Source organism: Mirounga angustirostris, unplaced genomic scaffold (genome assembly GCF_029215605.1).
Source record: "Mirounga angustirostris isolate CCGP_5_RB_7025 unplaced genomic scaffold, mMirAng1.0.hap1 SCAF_6, whole genome shotgun sequence".
NCBI classification, from domain to species: domain Eukaryota; kingdom Metazoa; phylum Chordata; class Mammalia; order Carnivora; family Phocidae; genus Mirounga; species Mirounga angustirostris.
Genome location: NW_026991714.1, coordinates 102,550,740 through 102,571,101, shown reverse-complemented (window position 1 = coordinate 102,571,101; position 20,362 = coordinate 102,550,740). Strand labels below are relative to the sequence as shown.

General features: G+C 37.1%; 1 protein-coding gene across 19 annotated transcripts in view; it reads left to right on the top strand.

The window, feature by feature from the left end:
- The window catches only part of CFAP70 (cilia and flagella associated protein 70), a 125,156-nt gene that overhangs the window by 28,912 nt on the left and 75,882 nt on the right, over positions 1 to 20,362 (top strand). For 14 of the 19 annotated variants that reach the window (XM_064594808.1, XM_064594812.1, XM_064594807.1 and 11 more), the window contains 5 exons: positions 3,854 to 3,952; positions 4,122 to 4,201; positions 11,110 to 11,289; positions 14,322 to 14,504; positions 17,374 to 17,468. In XM_064594808.1, the coding sequence (XP_064450878.1) occupies positions 3,854 to 3,952; positions 4,122 to 4,201; positions 11,110 to 11,289; positions 14,322 to 14,504; positions 17,374 to 17,468 (637 nt within the window). The remainder of the gene's footprint in view (positions 1 to 3,853; positions 3,953 to 4,121; positions 4,202 to 11,109; positions 11,290 to 14,321; positions 14,505 to 17,373; positions 17,469 to 20,362) is intronic. The other 5 variants (XM_064594822.1, XM_064594818.1, XM_064594804.1 and 2 more) reach the window with 4 other exon arrangements.

The window sequence follows — 20,362 nt, the reverse complement described above, 5'->3', positions numbered from 1 at the left end:
CAAATAGCCAAAATGAGCCTGAAAAAGAGCAAAGTTGGAGGTCTCACACTTACTGTTTTCAAAACTTACTACAAAACTAGAGCAATCAAAAAAGTATGGTATTGGCAGAAAGAGATATATATAACAATGGAACAGAATAGAGAGCCCAGAAATAACCCCTCACACAAATGGTCAAATGATTTTTGACAAGGGTGCCTAGCCCATTTAATGAGGAAAGGACAGTCTTTTCAACAATAGGTGCTAGGAAAACTGGATACCCATATACAGAAGAATGAACTTGGACCATTACCTAATACCATATATGAAAATTAACTCAGGATGGATTAAGGACCTAAATGCAAGACTGGAAACAATAAAACTCCTAGAAGAATATAAAGGACAAAGCTTCATGATATTAGATTTGGCAATGATTTCTTGGATAGGATACTAAACTGTGGAAGGAGCTGAGATGCCCTTCAACAAACAAATGGATAAAGAAAATGTGGTGCGTATATACAATGGAATATTACTCATCCATCAGAAAGGATGAATACCCACCATTTGCATCGACATGGTTGGAACTGGAGGGGATTATGCTAAGTGAAATAAGTCAAGTAGAGAAAGACAATTATCATATGGTTTCACTTACTTGTGGAACATAAGGAATAGCATGGAAGACATTAGGAGAAGGAAAGGAAATCAGAGGGGGAGCTGAGCTGTGAGAGACTATGGACTATGGGAAACAATCTGAGGGTTTCAGAGGGGAGAGGGTGGGGGAATGGGTTAGCCCCGTGATGGGTATTAAGGAGGGCATGTATTGCATGGAGCATTGGGTGTTATATGCAAACAATGAATCATGGAACACTACATCAAAAACTAATGATGTACTGTATGGTGACATAACATAATAATAAAAAAAAAGGATGCTAAAGGCACAGGTAACAAAAGAAAGAGCAAAATTAGGGGCACCTGGGTGGCTCGGTTGGGCAACTGACTCTTGGTTTCGGTTTGGGTCTTGATGTTGGCATCAAGGTATCAAGCCCCTTGTTGGGCTCTGCACTTGGCTTGGAGTCTGCCTGAGATTCTACACCCCTTTGTTGCCCCCCATCCCTGCTCACACTTAATCTTTCTAAAATAAATAAGTAAGTAAGTAAATAAATAAATAAATAAAATTTTAAAAAGAGACAGAGAAATTGGACTTCATGAAAAAAAATTTTTTTTTAAAGATTTTATTTATTTGACAGAGAGAGACACAGCGAGAGAGGGAACACAAGCAGGGGGAGAGGGAGAGGGAGAAGCAGGCTTCCTCCTGAGCAGGGAGCCTGATGTGGGACTTGATCCCAGGACCCTGGGATCATGACCTGAGCCGAAGGCGGACACTTAACGACTGACCCACCCAGGCACCCTGGACTTAGTGAAAATTTAAATATCTTGTGCATCAAAAGACCTATCTATGAGTAAAAAAGCAGCTCACAGAATGACAGAAAAATATTTGCAAATCATATATCTGATAAGGAATTAATATTCAGAATATAACAACAAAAACCAACCTAATTCAAAAACTGGCAAATGACTTGAATAGACATTTCTCCAAACATCTACAAATGGCCAATGAGCACATGAAAAAGTGTGCAACATCACTAATCATTAGAGAAATGCAAACCAAAACTATAATGAGATATCACCTCATACATATTAGAATGGAACTGGAGGGGATTATGCTAAGTGAAATAAGTCAAGTAGAGATCTTGTATACTACCATTCTATCAAAAAACCAGAAGACGACTGTTGGCAAGGATGTGGACAAATCGGAATCTGTATGCACTTTTGGTAGGAATGTAAAATGGTATAGTCACTGTGGAAGCTGGTCATTCTTCAAAAAATTAAAAATAGAATTATATGATCCAGCAATTTTACTTATGGGAGTATATCCAAAATAATTGAAGGCAGGGTTTCAAAGAAATATTTGTGCACTGATGTTCATAGAAGCATTATTCACAAAAGGTAAAATGTGGACGGAATCTACATGTCTATCAACAGAATAGATAAGCAAACCGTGGCATATATATACAATTGAATATTATTCAGCCTTAAGAAAGAAAGTCTGACATAATATGCTACATCATGAATGAACTTTGAGTTCAATATACTAACTGAAATAAGCCAGTCACAAAAACACAAATGCTGTATGAGGTACATAATCAAATACATAGGGACAGAAAGGATCCTGGTGGTTGCCGGGGTTGGGGAGAGAATGGGAATTATTGTTTAATCGATATAGAGTTTCAATTTTAGAAGATGAAAAGAGTTATGGAGATGGATGGTGGTGATGGTTACACCAAAAATGTGAATGTGTTTAATACCATTGAGTAGGATGGTGAATTTAATACGCATGTTACCACAATAAAAAAAAGACATTAAAAAAAGTATTTTGTGATTACTTTTGAAAACAAAGATCAGAGAGTTTGATAACATACCACATAGGCATGTATGTTATCAAATTGTATTATCTTTGCCAAAAATACTGAAGATGAGCCTAAGTTTACAGGAAACAAGAATTGAGAAACAAATTAAACACCATGGTGGGGTCAGGGAGAGACAAATCCAGAAAATGAGACAGTCTAGAAAACAATTGGGTCTGATGTCTTTAACAAATCAGTGTGATAGAAAAAAATGTATGTGGGAGAAAAGCCTGTTCTAAGTAAAAGAAATGTAAGAAATATGAGAACTGGATGTTCTCATCCAAAGAGAGCACATGTTGGTCTTTGGATCCTAGTTTGAACAAACAAGCTACAAAATAAATTTGGGGATAATTAAGAAATATTAAATGTAGACTGGGCATTAGATTAATTAAGGAATTACACTTAATTTTATTATTATACACTTGCTAGATTGATAAAGTTATTGTGATTATATAGGAAAATGCCATATTTTGAATTTGTATACTTTAGTATTTAGGGATAAAATGTCATGATGTCTGTAATTTACTTGAAAGTATTTCAGCAAACAAAAATAGATGAAGCAAATATGACAGCATGTTAACTATTGTTAAATCCAGGTGATGGCTATATAGATATTCATTCAGTATACCGATCTCTCTACTGTTTTGTGTATTTCAAATTTTTCATAACAAATTTTAAGCACATACACTGAGTAATGCTGCAGTGATAAACCTGGTACATACCTTGCATGCTCTGTAAATCACTCTAAGGTCTACTAAGTCCTAGGCAAAATGGGAAAGATCTAGAACATTATTTCAAACTGCAGATTGCGACTTTCTAGTCATTCCTAAAATTGAAGAGGATCATGACCAGTGATTTCTTTTTTTTTTTTTTTAAAGATTTTATTTATTTATTTGAGACAGAGAGAATGAGAGAGAGCACATGAGAGGGGGAAGGGTCAGAGGGAGAAGCAGACTCCCTGCCGAGCAGGGAGCCCGATGCGGGACTCGATCCAGGGACTCCAGGATCATGACCAGAGCTGAAGGCAGTCACTTAACCAACTGAGCCACCCAGGCACCCACCAGTGATTTCTTATACATGAAATAGAATACAAAATGCTTAAGGGTTTCCAGTTAGGAAGTATGAATATTATGTGGAACTTTGTTTTAATCATATACATCAGTTACTTTTATACATATGTGTGTACATGATTATGATGTAAAGTCTATTTTTTACTATAACATGTATGCAAAAATTTAATAGGTCACTGAGGTGGTTCAGTATTTTCCACCAGAAGTCACTAACAATGGTGCCTTCTCAAGTTTCAAGTTAATTTCTCTTAAATTTCTTTGACAATGCTTTGTTTGCTGCACTGTGGTTATCTGATGGATGACCCAAACATATTCTCATTTTCTTTGTTTTGATTTTTCTAGTAACTATGACTGAAGTTTTACCAAAGGAAAAGAAACAGAAAGATGAGAAGACTTCAATTCTTGGTCAAGCTGTGGTGGACCTTCTTCCTTTACTGGAAGGTCAGATGTGTGCTTTGCTCAAAAGCAGATATAGAAAAGCTCATAAAATTTAGCTCCAGAGAAGTGCAAAAATCAGCCTTAGTGAATTTGAGGGGTTTGATAAAAAGATGAACACATTTATCTCTGCCTAACCCTTCCTTCTATGGCTTGATTTGCTTTCTTTTTGCAGGAGAGAGTTCATTTGAAACGATGGTCCCCTTGCACCCTGTGCCAGGCTCTCCTTTAGAACTTGTTCGGTCAAGTGTAAAGGTAATCAGAGTTCTAAAGCTCCACTTTCAGCCTGCCGTTGTCTACCAAGTCTGTTTGTTATAAAGATTTGATTCAGTTGAGTCCAGTTCATCAGGTGTATTCTTTTCACAAGCACACAGAATGCTAAGTTCCGGGAAACAAAGATGAGTAAATCAGAGTCCTACTTTAGGAGTCCATAATCTACACGTCATGGGTCATAATCAGTGTGATTAAATAATGGAGTGGAGCATGTGGGCACAGAGTAGTTAGTTATTGGTTACTTTGCCCAGGGGTACACGTAGAGAAAGCTTAACCAAGGAAATGTCCTGATGGATTAAATTGAATAACACGTGAATGCACCTACCACACTTTCTGGCATATTAAGCCTGAATTGGTAGGCTGTGCTAGTCTGGTTTGTCTTCTGGCCTGTGTTTTCCATTCTTCCTGGGGATCGGTAGCTTCTTGGGTCTTTACTTTTGCCACTCTGGTGCAAGTACACTCACTTTCAGCAGATACCACAGCTGCCTTCTGTTTTGCAAAAGTGAAAGAGAGAAAAGGGCCCAAATGACCCAATTATTCCGTTTGCAGTTCCCTAATTAACCACTGCTGTGGGTCCATTCCTGCTTCTTGTTGATTTTGACCTTGGAGCTGCCATAGTCCACTCCTGTGTCTGCTGTGGTCCTCTCTCTCTCTCTTATTTTAGGCTGTGGTTGTTTTCTTTCTAGGTTGTTTGGTTTTTTGTTTTAAGATCTGATTTAATTTGCTTTCTGTCTTTCTAGGATTCCTATAAATATGTAGTCCACTGATAGCAATTCTTATTTTCCAGGGATGTTACAGCATTATTCTTTTATTGGAGGTAAAGATATAATTTAGTATCTTTCTGTAATTCCATGTGACTTGTGCTAGAAAGAGGTATATATCTTTGCTCAGTCTGCCTTCATTGGTCCAGTCTCCCTGCTTATATACTTATATGTACTTATGTTGATTTTCCTTACACATCTTTAGAAGAAAAATTAGTCAAATGGATTATTAGTCCTTAGGATGTTTGTTCATAGTATTTCTGTGTTTGCTTGTTTTACACATTCAATGAAAAGAATATATCACACTTAATTTCCATTCACTTGAGAGTTCTCACTAATTTTATATTTAAGCATCTACACTGATTATTCTCAAGACTCAAAGAGTAAAATGACATAAACCTGTCCTTGGAAAAGAGTTTCCAATTCATCTTCAAGTATTTCCTGTCTTTTTTTTTTTTCTTTGCATGGTTTTTTCAACTTTTCTGGATATTTTCAATTTTTTTTTTTATCAAGTATTTCCTGTCTTGATTGAGTGATACAAATTAGAAAACTTTGGGACATTTTACTTATCTTTCCAGAGACATACTGGTCAGAGGTGTCACATTCTTCAATGCCTCTCTTTCTTAAAATCTTCTTCCCTTTGGTGTTCTCACTTCCCGCTCACTGACTGTACCTTCTCAGGTTCCTGCACCAGACCTCTTTCCTCTGCCCATGTCTTATGTGTGAAGGTTCTAACCTTGGCCACCTTTTCTTCTTAGTCTGTGTTCATATTCCTGGGTTGCGGGGAGAGATTATTCATTATTTAACAGTCACCAGTATGAGTGCTTCCTTGGACCCTAAATACAACCAATCCCCAAATCTGCCTTTCAGCAAATCCAGCCTTTTATATCTCCTAAGTGCCTCTTTTCTTAGCTTTATTCCTACTCTTTTTTTTTTTTTAAGATTTTATTTATTTATTTGACAGAGAGACAGCGAGAGCAGGAGCACAAGCAGGGGGAGTGGGAGAGGGAGAAGCAGGCTTCCTGCCGAGCAGGGAGCCCGATGCAGGACTCGATCCCAGGACCCTGGGATCATGACCGAAGGCAGACGCTTAACGACTGAGCCACCCAGGTGCCCTATTCCTACTCTTTATTGCCTTATAACCTCTCATTGGAACATTACAAGTAGCCTTATAACTGCTCTTACCTCCCTCCAGTTCCACCTTCTCACTCTTGTCGGGTGACTTAGAATTAAATAGGATCACATCTCATCCCCTGTTCAGTACTATGTAGTTCATGGATTCCCCTACTTCTTACATGTTAAGGTCCAGATTCCTTAGCAGGCATGCAACAGCTTTTATAATAGGAACCTGCCACTTGTTCAATATCATCTCCCAGACTCCCCTTCTTATGCTTTATATTCTAAAATCCTGAACTACTTACACCTGAACAAAATACACCATGCTGTTTCAATCCTCTTTTACATAAACTCTTCTTTTAGTTCAGAATTATTTTCTTTCCTTTCTCTGCTTATCTAAATTGCAAACTTTTAGTAATTTATTTTATAGAAGTCAATTTAGGCATCACCATCTCTCCTCCCCACCCCAATAATTAATTATTCACTTCCTCTTTGGTGCTCCTTGACTAGGGCATTTTATACAGGTCTCTATTATAGGATTTATCATAAATCATGGAATTATAATATGAATCCCATAATAAAAGGGGTCATGTCTCCTTTATCATTATATTCCTAGTGCTGTGGTAAAGTGCCTGGCATATAATTAGCAACCAATACACATTTTATTTTATTTATTTTTTATATCGAATGCTTCATGAATTTCTGTCATCCTTGTGTAGGAGACATGCTAATCTTTGTATTGTTCTAACCAATATACATTTTATTTTTATTTTTATTTTTTTTAAAGATTTTATTTATTTATTTGAGAGAGAGGATGAGAGGAGAGAGAGAGCACATGAGAGGGGGGAGGGTCAGAGGGAGAAGCGGACTCCCCGCTGAGCAGGGAGCCCGATGCGGGACTCGATCCCAGGACTCCAGGATCATGACCTGAGCTGAAGGCAGTCGCTTAACCAACTGAGCCACCCAGGCGCCCTAACCAATATACATTTTAAAGCTTCTTTCTATTGTATCCTGTGTGTGAATGTTAGATACATACATATATATCTATATCTATACCTATATCTGTATATATATGGGTATATACATATATATTTGAAAAAATATTTTCTTGGGGTGCCTGGGTGGCTCAGTCTGTTAAGCATCTGCCTTTGGTTCAGGTCATGATTGCAGGGTCCTGGGATGGAGACCCACATGGGGCTCCCTGCTCAGCGGAAAGCCTGTTTCTCTCCATCTGCTGCTCCCCCTGCTTGTGTGCTCACTCCCCCCCTCTCTCTGTCAAATAAATAAATAAAATCTTTAAAAAAAAGAAGAAAAAGAAAAAATATTTTCTTATTAAAAAGCACATTTCCTACCCTCCATGCCTGTCAGCCCATGAACTTGTCAGTGTGCTGATGGGCCAACTTCAGGGCCACATGGGGGCCAGTCTGTGGATGTACTTTAAGGAGTTTCAGGAAGGGGCCTCCCCTGCCTGCACTTAACCCCATGGTTTGAGGGCCCCAGGAGCTGACATTTGTATCGTGTTTGTAAAGCTCAGATGTCTCAAGTCTGGGCCATGCCAGGCAAGGAGAAAAATTAAAAGAGTTGGGGTTTTTCCAGAAAAAAAAAAAATAATACAAATAAAAGCACATTTGCCAAATCAGAATTTCTTTTTTTCCCCCCAAGGTCATTACAAAGTTCTTTTTTTTTTATATTTTTATTTTTTATTAAAGATTTTATTTATTCATGTGAGACACAGAGATACAGAGAGAGCGAGCATGAGCAGGGGGAGAGGCAGAGGGAGAGGGAGAAGAGGTTCCCTGCTGAGCCAGGAACCTGATATGGGGCTTGATCCCAGGACGCTGGGATCATGACCTGAGCTGAAGACAGACACTTAACCATCTGAGCCAACTAGGGGCCCCTTTTTTGTTTTTTGTTTTTTGAAATTACATTTCACCTTTACTTTTTTAAGATTTACCTCGTAGAGTGATGGTCTACATTTTGTTAATACAAATAAACAACATATCCACATATGATATGTGCATCTCATGAACTAGCAGGCTATCTGAACACCATTTACAGCATTGTTTCTGAGAATTTCTATTGGAGACATAACTTGGAAATTTCTCATTGTAGAATATGTAATTCTTTTTTTCCTTAAGGATTATTTTAGAGAGAGAGAGAGAACATGCATGTGTGCAAGCAGGGGGAGGAGCAGAAGGAGAAGGAAAGAGAGAATCTCAAGCAGACTTCCCGCTGAATGTGGAGCCCAAAGTGGGGCTTGATCTCAGGATCCTGAGATCATGATCTGAGCAGAAACCCAGAGTCAGACACTCAACTGACTGAGCCACCCAGGCGCCCCAGTAGAATGTGTAATTCTTTAACAATAATATTAATTATTCTTACTAATGGTGATTTCTAAGAAAATAAAAATGAACAAATTATTTTTCTCCTCTCTAATTAAAACAATGAGCTGTCTTGATAGCCCTACTTGGGTACATTACTAACATCGAATCCTTGGTAGCTCTTCTAAAAAACTCAGTTTTTGAGCTTGTTCATGCTGTCAAGAAATACTTTCTCATCTGTGAAAAATGGAAATATATTAAAGAATATGATTTTCAAGTATTTAGTAAGAAAACCTAAAATTTTATTTTATTTATTTATTTATTTTAGATTTTACTTAAATTCAAGTTGTTAACATATAGTGTATTATTAGTTTCAGGGGTAGAATTTAATGATTCATCAGTTGCATATAATACCCAGTGTTCATTACATCAAGTGCCCTCCTTAATGCCCACCACCCGTTACCCCATCCCCCCACCCACCTCCTCTCCAGCAACCCTCAGTTTGTTCCCTATAGTTAAGAGTATGTTATGGTTTGCCTCCCTCTCTGTTTTTATCTTATTTTATTTTTCCTTCCCTTCCCCATGTTCATCTATGTTGTTTTTTAAATTCCGCATGTGAGTGAAATCATTTGGTGTTTGTCTTTCTCTGACTTATTTCACTTAGCATAATACACTAGCTCCATCCACGTCATTGCAAATGGCAAGATTTCATTCTTTTTGGTGGCCAAGTAATATTCCATCCATCTATCTATCTATCTATCTATCTATCTATCTATCTCACATCTTCTTTATCCATTCATCAGTTGATGGACGTCTGGGCTCTTTCCATATTTTGGCTATTGTGGACATTGTTGCTATGAACATTGGGGTGCAGGTACCACCTGGAATCACTATGTATCCTTTGGATAAATACCTAGGAGTGCGATTGCTGGGTCATAGGGTAGCTCTATTTTCAACTTTTTGAGGAACCTCCATACTGTTTTCCAGAGTGGCTGTACCAGTTTGCATTCCTACCAACAGTGCAAAAGGATCCCCCTTTCTCTGCATCCTCACCAACATCGGTTGTTTCCTGAGTTGTTAATGTTAGCCATTCTGACTCGTGTGAGGTGTTATCTATCTCATTGTGGTTTTGATTTGTATTTCCCTGATACCAAGTGATGTTGAACATTTTTTCATGTGTCTTTTAGCCATTTGTATGTCTTCTTTGGAGAAATGTCTGTTCATGTATTCTGCTCATTTCTTGGTTGGATTATTTGTTCTTTGGGTGTTGAGTTTGATAAATTCTTTATAGATTTTGGATACTAGCCCTTTATCTGATATGTCATTTGCAAATGTCTTCTCCATTCTGTAGGTTTGCCTTTTAGTTTTGTTGATTATTTCCTTTGCTGTGCAAAAGCTTTTTATCTTGATGAACTCCCAATAGTTCATTTCTGCTTTTGTTTCTCTTGCTTCTGGAGACATGTCTAGTAAGAAGTTGCTGTGACCAAGGTCAAAGAGGTTGCTGCCTGTGTTCTCCTCTAGGATTTTGATGGATCCATCCCTGTCTCACATTTAGATTTTTCATCCATTTGAATTTATTTTTTTGTATGGTATAAGAAAGTGGTCCAGTTTTGTTCTTCTGCATGTGGCTGTCCAATTTTCCCAATGCCATTTGTTGAAGAGACTGTCTTTTTTCCATTGTATATTCTTTCCTGCCATATAGCTGAGGGTCCATTTCTGGACTCTCTATTCTGTTCCATTGATCTATGTGTCTGTTTTTGTGCCAGTGCCATACTGTCTTGATGATTACAGCTTTATAATACAGCTTTGATGTCCAGAACTCTGATGTGTCCAGCTTTGGTTTTCCTTTTCAACATTACTTTGGCTATTTGGGCTATTTTCTGGTTCCATACAAATTTTAGGATTGTTTTTTCCAGCTCTGTGAATAATGCTGGTGTTATTTTGATAGGGATTGCATTGAATGTGTAGATTGCTTTGGGTAGTATAGACATTTTAACAATATTTGTTCTTCCAATCCATGAGCATGGAATGTTTTTCCATTTCTTTGTGCCTTCCTCAATTTCTTTCAAAAGCACTCTATAGTTTTCAGAGTACAGATCTTTTACCTCTTTGATTAGGTTTATTCCTAGGTATCTTATAGTTTTTGGTGCAATTGTAAATGGGATTGATTCCTTGATTTCTCTTTCTGCTGCTTCATTATTGGTGTATAGAAATGCAATAGACTTCTGTGCACTGATTTTATATCCTGTGAGTTTACTGAATTCCTGTATCAGTTCTAGCAATTTTTTGGTGGAGTCTAATTTTTAAAAAGTCCTACATTTAAATTACAAAGATAGTCACAGAATATAAACTGGCAAAAAAAGCAACCCAATGTCACTCATGTGAAACTACTATTAACATTTCAGTATAGGACCTTCCAATTCCCCTTTTATATGTATTTGTATACATATGTGACCTCAGTATGGTAGAGGGGAAAGGCCTCTAGCTTAGGAATAAGATTCTCATCTCAGCTGTAGTTCTAACGCATGAGACTTAGAGAAAGTTATTTGAATCCTCTATATGGAAATAATTAAACTTGACCTTCTTACCTTGAACAGTAATATGAGATTCAAATAAGATAATGAAAAAAGGGGGTGGGGGTGGGAAGGCCTCTGGCATTCTCAAAATGCTGCATAATTTTATTCTTTTCCAGCAGTGCAGTCTTGAAGTTAAAGTATTTGTGGCAGAACCCTTATTGACCACAGCACAGATCTTAGGAGGCAATCTACTGAAAGTCACCTTGGAGGCTGCCTACTCTGTGCCTGAATCTTTCATTCCAGTAGGGCCTATGCAGAACTACATGGTTGGTATGCAAGTTCCATCAGTTGGAGAGGTAAAGCCCTGCAACCAGATATTTATATAGATTTAAACACTCATATGGTCATCTCTGTCTCACCTGCTAAGATTTTCATTCAAAGCAAGCTCTCTATTAATGACTGAGATTTTCTTTAGGTTTAAGAAAATAAAGTTTACTTCTGTTTTATATGTAGATATCTATAGTTTACATATACATAATAGTATATATTACATATAATTTATGTCAATAAATACATATTTATGGTGGAAAATATGTAAAGCATTTTAAAATTGACTATTTTTAATGTGTTTCTATATATTACTTTTATGCGTGTATTTTGGGGATTTGTGTGCTTAATTGTATAAAACTTTCTGTTAATTTCAGGTTATTTTCTTAGTCCAAATTTCTTTTTTTTTTTTAAGATTATTTATTTATTTTGAGCGGGGGAGAGAGAGTGCACGTGCGTAGGGCAGAGGGGCAGAGGGGCAGAGGGAAATGGAGAGATAATTTCAAGCAGAGTCCCTGCTGACTGCAGAGCCTGACACACACTGCTGGATCCCATGACCCTGAGATCATGACCTGAGCCAAAATCAAGAGTCAGATGCTCAACCGACCCACCCAGGCACCCCTCTTAGTCAACATTTCTATGGAATGATTGTGTTGGATTTTTTGAGGCTCTTGATAGAGATTTCCAAATTGTTTGCTAAAAAGGTATAATTAGTTAATACTGCCATCTGTTTTATTGCCATCTACATTTCAGTAGGAACCCTCCAATTCCTCTTCACCATTTACATTCCCACCAGCAGTATAAAGGGTTCCAATTTCTCCATATCCTCGTCCATATTTATTATTTTTTTGTTTTGTTTTGTTTTGTGATAATACCCATTCTAATAGGTGTGAACTGGCATCTTCTTGTGTTTTAGATTTGCATTTCCCTAATGACTGATGACGTTGAACATCTTTTTCCATGCTTATATTGCCATTTGTATATACATATACTTTTTAAAGATTTTATTTATTTATTTGACAGAGAGAGACACAGTGAGAGAGGGAACACAAGCAGGGGGAGTGGGAAAGGGAGAAGCATGCTTCCCGCAGAGCAGGGAGCCCGACACGGGGCTCGATCCCAGAACCCTGGGATCATGACCTGAGCTGAAGGCAGATGCTTAATGACTGAGCCACCCAGGCGCCCCCATTTGTATATTTTCTTTTGGGGAAATGTTTATTCAAGTTCTTTGCCCATTTTTGAATCAGGTTGTTTTTTGTTGTTGAGTTTTAAGAGTACTTTATAGATTCTAGCTATTAATCCCTTATCAGATATGTGATTTGCAAATATTTTCTCCCATTTTTTACTTTGTTGTTAGTATATTTTGCTGCACAAAATTTTTTAATTTTAATGAAGTCCAATTTATCTATTTCTTTCTTTTGTGTCTGTGTCCTTGGTGTCATAACCAAGAAATCATTGCTTAATCCAATACCATGAAGTTTTTCCCGAGTTTTCTTCTAAGAGTTTTATAATTTTAGTTCTTACTTTTAGGCCTTTGATTCATTTTGAGTTAATTTTTGTATGTGGTTTAAGGTAAGGGTAAAACTTGATTTTTTTGCATGTGGATAATTAGTTTTTTTTTTTTTTAAGATTTTATTTATTTATTTGACAGAGAGAGACACAGCAAGAGAGGGAATACAAGCAGGTGGAATGGGAGAGGGAGAAGCAGGCTTCCCGTGGAGCAGGGACCCCGATGTGGGGCTCGATCCCAGGACCCTGGGATCATGACCTGAGCCAAAGGCAGACGCTTAATGACTGAGCCACCCAGGCGCCCCGGATAATTAGTTTTCTGCATCATTTATTGAAAAGATTGTCCGGGGCGCCTGGGTGGCTCAGTCGGTTAAGTGTCTGCCTTCAGCTCAGGTCATGATCCCAGCATCCTGGGATTGAGCCCCACATTGGGCTCCTTGCTCAGTGGGGAGCCTGCTTCTCCCTCTCCCTCTGCCCGCCACTTCACCTGCTTGTGCTTTCTCTCTCTCTCTTTCTCTGTCAAATAAATAAATAAAATCTTTTAAAAAAGAAAGAAAGAAAGAAAGAAAAGACTGTCCTTTCTCCATTGAGTGGTCTTGGCATCCTTTATTTTGACAATTTTTGCCACTATTCTTGTTGTTATGGAGGAGCAGCTTTTCAGCGGTCTTTACTCTGCCATTCCAGAAATGCCTCTCCTTCACAGAAGTTTTTTAGCTAACCCAAACAACTAGAATTGTTGAATTATAGGGTATGACAATTTTAAATTTACTGGAAACTGCAAAATGGCTTTCCATAGTTATACCAATTTATATTTTCATCAACTATGTATAAGAATATCATTCCCTTCACAATATTGCCAATGCTTGTTATTTTCAGACAGATTTTGCCAATCTGTGGTTTAAAATGATATCTCATTGTTTTAATGTTCATTGCAATTATTAAGAATATCTAGCATGTTGTTATTTAAATGGTGGGTTATCTAATTTCCCTTTCTATAATTTGCCTATTTATATCTTTATCAATTTTCTATTGCAAGTATATTTTACATAAATTATAGGTAGGAAAGTGCCTATATTGCTAACCCTTTGTCAGATTTAAGTTTGTTTTTAAAAAGGTAATTTTTAAACAGGTATATCATAACTCTCATATAGATATAAAATAAGAAAAAGGATTTAAACCAAAAAGGGTTCAAAGGAGAATCTGAAGAAGTAACCCATATATAAGCAATCAGGAATGTTGAAATGAATTTGCCAATAATTCTAAACTCATCATCAGCCACATGGCAATAATCAATTACATCTCCACTGAACAAAATATATTTGTATATCTATGGACAAGAATTCTTTGCATTATTATCAATTTTTTATAAATTAAAAATTATAAAATAGCACAAAGACAATGAAGGGCACAGGCTCCTCTGTAGAATCAGATAATCACAGAAAGAATGGTCTGTTAGACAACACCCAACATTACATTGAAAAGATACTTCAGTAATCTTTTTTGTTCATTTTGAAGTCTTTTACAAAATTTCCTGATGTATGATATTCTGTAGAAAGACTCTCCCATTTTGTTCAAGAATGGAACTCTAAAGCTTGGAGGGGAAAGAGAACCTGTTCCCAGGCCCAAAAAATGGCCAATTGCCAACATTCTGGCTCCAGGAGCTAATAACATTCCTGATGCTTTCATCATTGGTGGGCCCTATGAGGAAGAAGAAGGAGAACTCAACCGCCCAGAGGTGAGAGAATGATGCAGTTTTTTGGTGATAAACTAAATGCATAGACAGATGCTAAAACACTTTTTAAATGTTTTTATATTATATATTTATTAATAACATAATATAATTAATGTTATTATATATAATACATAAAATATATTTATATATATTTGTTACTTTTTAAAATAAAACAATTATCTAATTTTGATGAAAATGTCTCCTGACTTCTTAAGTTCAACAAACAAAATAATTTATTAAATTCAAATTTACTCTTTATTTTAAATTTATTTATTTATTCATTTTTAAAAGATTTTATTTATTTGATAGAGAGAGAGAGAGGGAGAGCACGAGCAGGGCAGGGAGAGAAGTAGAGGGAGAGGGACAGGCAGACTCCCCACTGAACAGGGAGCCCTACTCTGGGCTGGATCCCAGGACCCTGGGATCATGACCTGAGCCAAAGGCAGACGCTTAACCAGCTGAGCCACCCGGGTGCCACAGATTTATTTATTTTTGAGTAGGTAATAATATGGTCATAGGTCATGCATATAAAAGCAAATATATATATCAAAGGAAAAAAGGAAGACTCACAAACAAAAACATTTGGAAGAGTGAAGTTTCCTTGCAAAGAGTGCAGAGGAGTAAGATTTCAGAAAGACTGACTCAGAGACATTAGCATAGTAAAAGTCAGGGATAAAACTATTTTCCTTTAGGAAGTCTAGATTTATAGGAAGTATTCAAAAATCCTGTTATTTTCGGACTAGAACCTGTCAGGAAGACACTATTTTTTTTTATCTCAGTGTGTAAAGTGTTTATTGTTTATTGTTTATTTTCTTTTTAAGTGTTTGTTTTTAACTGAGTAAATAAAGTGCTTAATCATATTGAAAGCAGGGGAAAATGTCAGTTTTGCTTTATATACACACATATATACATACATGTATTCTTTTCCCTATTGTTTGTTTGTGTTTTTACTGAAATGGTGGCATACTCACTGTTTTACAACTTGCTTTTTAGTGTACCTTGGTGATTTTTCCACATTGCTACCTAAAGAACATTCTTACTCTTTTTCTTTCTTTGCACTTGCTGTATGACATGACATCGTATATGGACATACTTAAATTCACTTAACCAGTCTCCTATTGGTGGATGTTTAGGCAGTTGAAATTATCCTTTTCTTTTTATTCCTCTCTTCCTCCTTCTTTTTCTGTTTCCTCCTTCCTTCCTTCCCTCATTCTTCATTTCTTCTTTTGTTCTTTCTTTCTACATCCTATACTTGTCAAGAGCAGAGAAAATGCTGCGAGCACACTTGCAAATGTTTCTTGAATGAGTTAATAATCATTAGTGGAAACATTCAAAAAAATAATTTGTAAAATGAAAATGGTTGAATTATGTTAAGTATCTGACTAAATATTTTAAATAGTTGAAATAAGTCAGGCAATATTTGGAAAACATTGTGCAGTGTCTTCTCTCATCATTGTGATTAGTGAAAATGCATCCTGTTCTTTGATTTATATTTTTGTTTAGATCAGGTATTTTATTTTACATATTTGGATTTTATATTACATTTTGGTTTATTTTTTTTCTGTTTCAAATTTTATTTAAACTCTAGTTAGTTAACATACAGTGTAATATTAGTTTCAGGAGTACAATTTTGTTTAGTTTCATCACTTACATACAACACCCAGTGCTCATCACAAGAGTCCTCCTTAATACCCATCACCCATCTAGCCCATCCCCTGCCCACCTCCCCTCCAGCAACCCTCAGTTTGTTCTCTATAGTTAAGAGTCCCTTATATTTTGCTCCCCCTCTTTTTTTTCTTTTCCCACATGTTCATCTGTTTTATTTCTTAAATTCCACATTTGAGTGAAATCATATGGTATTTGCTTTCTCTGACTTATTTCACTTAGCATAATACACTGTAACTCCATCCACATCATTGCATATGGCAAGATTTAATTCTTTTTGATGGCTTAATAATAATTCATTATATATATATTTTTTAGTTTAGATCATTGTTCTCAACCCTGGTTGCTCATTTGAATCACCTGAAAAGCTTTTAAAACAATAACAATGGCCAAGCCCTAACTGAGATCAATTACATAAGAATTTACTTTCAGGGGCGCCTGGGTGGCTCAGTCGTTAAGCGTCTGCCTTTGGCTCAGGTCATGATCCCAGGGTCCTGGGATCGAGCCCCGCATTGGGCTCCCTGCTCAGCTGGAAGCCTGCTTCTCCCTCTCCCACTCCCCCTGCTTCTGTTCCCTCTCTCGCTGTGTCTCTCTCTGTCAAATAAATAAATAAAAAATCTTAAAAAAAAAAAAAAAAGAATTTACTTTCAAAATATCACTGTCCAGGTAGTGATTTTTTTAAAAGCTCCCAAATAGGGACACCTGAGTGGCTCAGTCAGTTAAGCGTCTGCCTTCGGCTCAGGTCATGATCCCGGGGTCCTGGGATTGAGTCCTGCATCGGGCTCCCTGCTCAGCGGGGAGCCTGCTTCTCCCTCTGTCTGCCTCTCCCCCTACTTGTGCTTGCTCTCTCTCTCTCTGACAAATAAATAAATAAAATCTTTAAAACTAAATAAATAGAAAAATGAAAGCTCAGATAATTCTAATATGCATCCAGGGATGAGAACCAGATGATTGAGGTTATATGAGTGAATATTTGGAACTTAGTACTGGATTGTTGTAAGAATAAAAATAATTTATATTATGTATTTTATTAATAGTGAAGCACCCTAAAATTTAAGCTGTGGTAGTAGTTACAGTAGTAGTCATAGTAGTAATAGTAGTAGTAGTAAAAGTGTTGTGATCAAATCCATTAAAAGAATGCCCCACAGAATGAGCAGGATGAAGCAACAGTACACTGAGAAAACAAAAGTTTCTTACTATTTTACAGGACAGGGAATTTAGGAACCAAGCAGAGTGCATAAAGAAAAGGATTATTTGGGACTTGGAAAGTCGCTGCTACCTTGATCCTCCTGCAGTGGTCAGGTAGGAAGAGGAAGGGAATATGTCTAACCACCAAAGACTATAGGTGGGAAGAAATACTACTTTTGTTAACTTTATCTATATTTGAGTTAAGGTGATCTGAGAATCTCTTTCACCATATTTGCTAATAACAGAGTCTTTTAGTGATGGTGGCTTAACCAAGGTAGATTCTGATTTCTTTTCATATAAAACAAGTCCAGAGCTGCATGTATGGTAGCTCCAGTGTTATCAGGTATCCAGGCTCCATTCTTCTTTTTGCTCTACCTTTTTTAACATGTGCCTTCTATCCACAAGGGTGTCTCATGGTTCAAGCTGGCTGTTGGAACTCCATCCTGCACGTTCACATTCCTCACAGAAAGTTGTAAGAGAGGGCAGTGTTTATGGATAAAAAAGGACACATGCTGGCTGTCTTAGCCCCCCTTATAGAGCCTTCCTAGAATCTGCAACCTCAGTTTATATCTCAATAGCCATCTCTAGATGCACAAGAAGCTGGGAATTATATTTTTGTTAGACACATTGTTACTCAGACTAAATCAGGAGTTAGATGCTAAAGAAGAACAGGCACTTGATATTGTTTGGGTAACTACCAGTCTCTGTTACCTGGGGGTTAGGAAGAGGATGAGAAATAGAGGATTATCAATATATGTATGATTTGAATGAGGAACTCTGGTTTTCTTTTTCAATTCATAGACTATTTTTTTTATTATGTTATGTTAGTCACCATACAGTACTTCATTAGATTTTGATGTAGTGTTGCATGATTCATTATTTGCGTTTAACACCCAGTGCTCATTGCAATACGTGCCCTCCTTAATACCCACCACCACGCTAGATTATTTTTAAGAACAATGTTAGAATTACAGAAAAATTGAGCAGATATTTCAGAAAATTCCTATGTACTTCTGGTTCCCCACATGACTGTGGTGCATAATATAAATATACATTCTTGGCTTTGACTTGCTGATATTTTGTTAAGGATACATTATTGCTATTATTACTTTGAACAGTTATCTATTTGATCAGTTAAAAATAAGAAAAATTTCCATCTCTTTCTTTACATTTCCATCTCCCTATTACATTATCTGCAGGTTGTCTGCTTTTTCCATTAGAGTTCTTAACATACTAATCATAGTTATTTTAAATTCCCTATATGATCATTTCAAAATATGTGTCATATCTGAGTCTAGTTCTTGTGTTGTGTCTGTTTTGTATTTTTTTCTTGCCTTTTACTATTCCTTGTAATTTTTTTATTGAAAGTTGGACATTATGTATTGGGTAATAAGAAGTGAGGTGATTAGGGTTTTTAGTGTGAAGTTTTCTGTTAATCTGGCTAGGAGCTGGGCTGTGTTTAGTGTTTGCTATATATGTAGGTGCTAGAGGCTTCAGTTTCCTTTTTTGCTCTTCCCCTGTTGTGTTTGGGTTTGCCTAAGAACTTTTCTTAGGTAGGGTCTATGTTTTGCAGTCTCTCTGTTATAATCCACTGTTACTATACTGGAACCCTGTTGATATGGTGGGAAGGTGTTGGGAAGGGGAAGTGTTTTATAATCCTTTGGTTAAAACTCAGTATTTTAATGGATTGACTCCCTGGGCTGTGACCTTCAGAAGTGTTTAACAACATTTTTTACTTATTATGTGAGACAGGAAGGCTAGACAGAGCTGGAGTTGTCTAATCGCCCTTCCCCTGGGTCAGATAAGGCTCTGGTAAAGTAGTTTCCCTTAAAGAGTAGGCTTTTTTTTTTAGTACTTTTTTCTTTTTTTTAAGATTTTATTTATTCATTTGAGACACAGAGATACAGAGACAGAGAGAGAGAGAGCATGAGCAGGGGGAGAGACAGAGGGAGAGGGAGAAGCTAGCTCCCCGCTGAGCCAGGAGCCCAATGTGGGGCTCCATCCCAGGACGCTGGGATCATGACCCGAGCTGAAGGCAGACGCTTAACATCTGAGCCACCCAGGCACCCCAAGAGTAGGCTTTTGTTATGGATAACACTCCAGGCATATTTCAAAATGGTTACTTTTCCCTTCTTTCTGCCTAAGAGGATTTTTCTCATATCTTCACCATGAATATTTGATGGGGCCCCTTGCTTTAAAACCATAAAACTATGGGGCTCTTGTAAGACTGGGCTTCCAGCAGTCTATAACTTTGGCTAATCCAGCCTCCAGCAATCTGTCAAAATTACCATTAAAGTATTTCCACCAGTTACTGGCTTTGTTACTTTTTCCTACCTGTAAGCTGATCTCAGCCGTGATTCTCTATACTTCCGTGTATCTCCAAATTTCAGGGTGGTAATTGGCCCCACGAACTTAATCCTTAGATGGATCTAAGAAAGGTCATTGATTTTTCAGTTTGATTGGGGTTTTTTTGTTGTTGTTTTTGTTCTAAGAACAGGAGCAACAACTTCTAAACACTTTACGTGTCAGAGCTGACACTGTAAGTCCTACTTTATTTCCACAGGAGAAATAACTATATGTTATACTATTTGCATACTTGTGTGATTATTTCTTTAGAATAAATCACTAGAAGTGGAATTTCTGGGTCAAAGATTATGACCATTTTAAGGCTTTTGCTTCATATTGCCAAAAAAAAAAAAAAAGTATAGTTTCCCTCTGCTAGCAGTATAGTAGAATTATTTTGGAATTTATAGATTTGGAAAGGTTTAAAAAACCCACCTACCTAATAAAAATATTTATATATGTGTGCCTATTCCATTACTTTTTTAAAGAGTTATTCATTTTGAGAGAGAGAGAGAGAAAGAGAGTGAGGGGGCGCGGAGGGGGGAGGGGGAGGGACAGAGGGAGCAGCAGAAGAGAGAGTCTCCCAAGCAGGCTCCACACTGAGCCCTGAGCCCCATGTGGGGCTCATTCGTGGAGGGATCAGTCCCAGAAGCCCAAGATCAGGA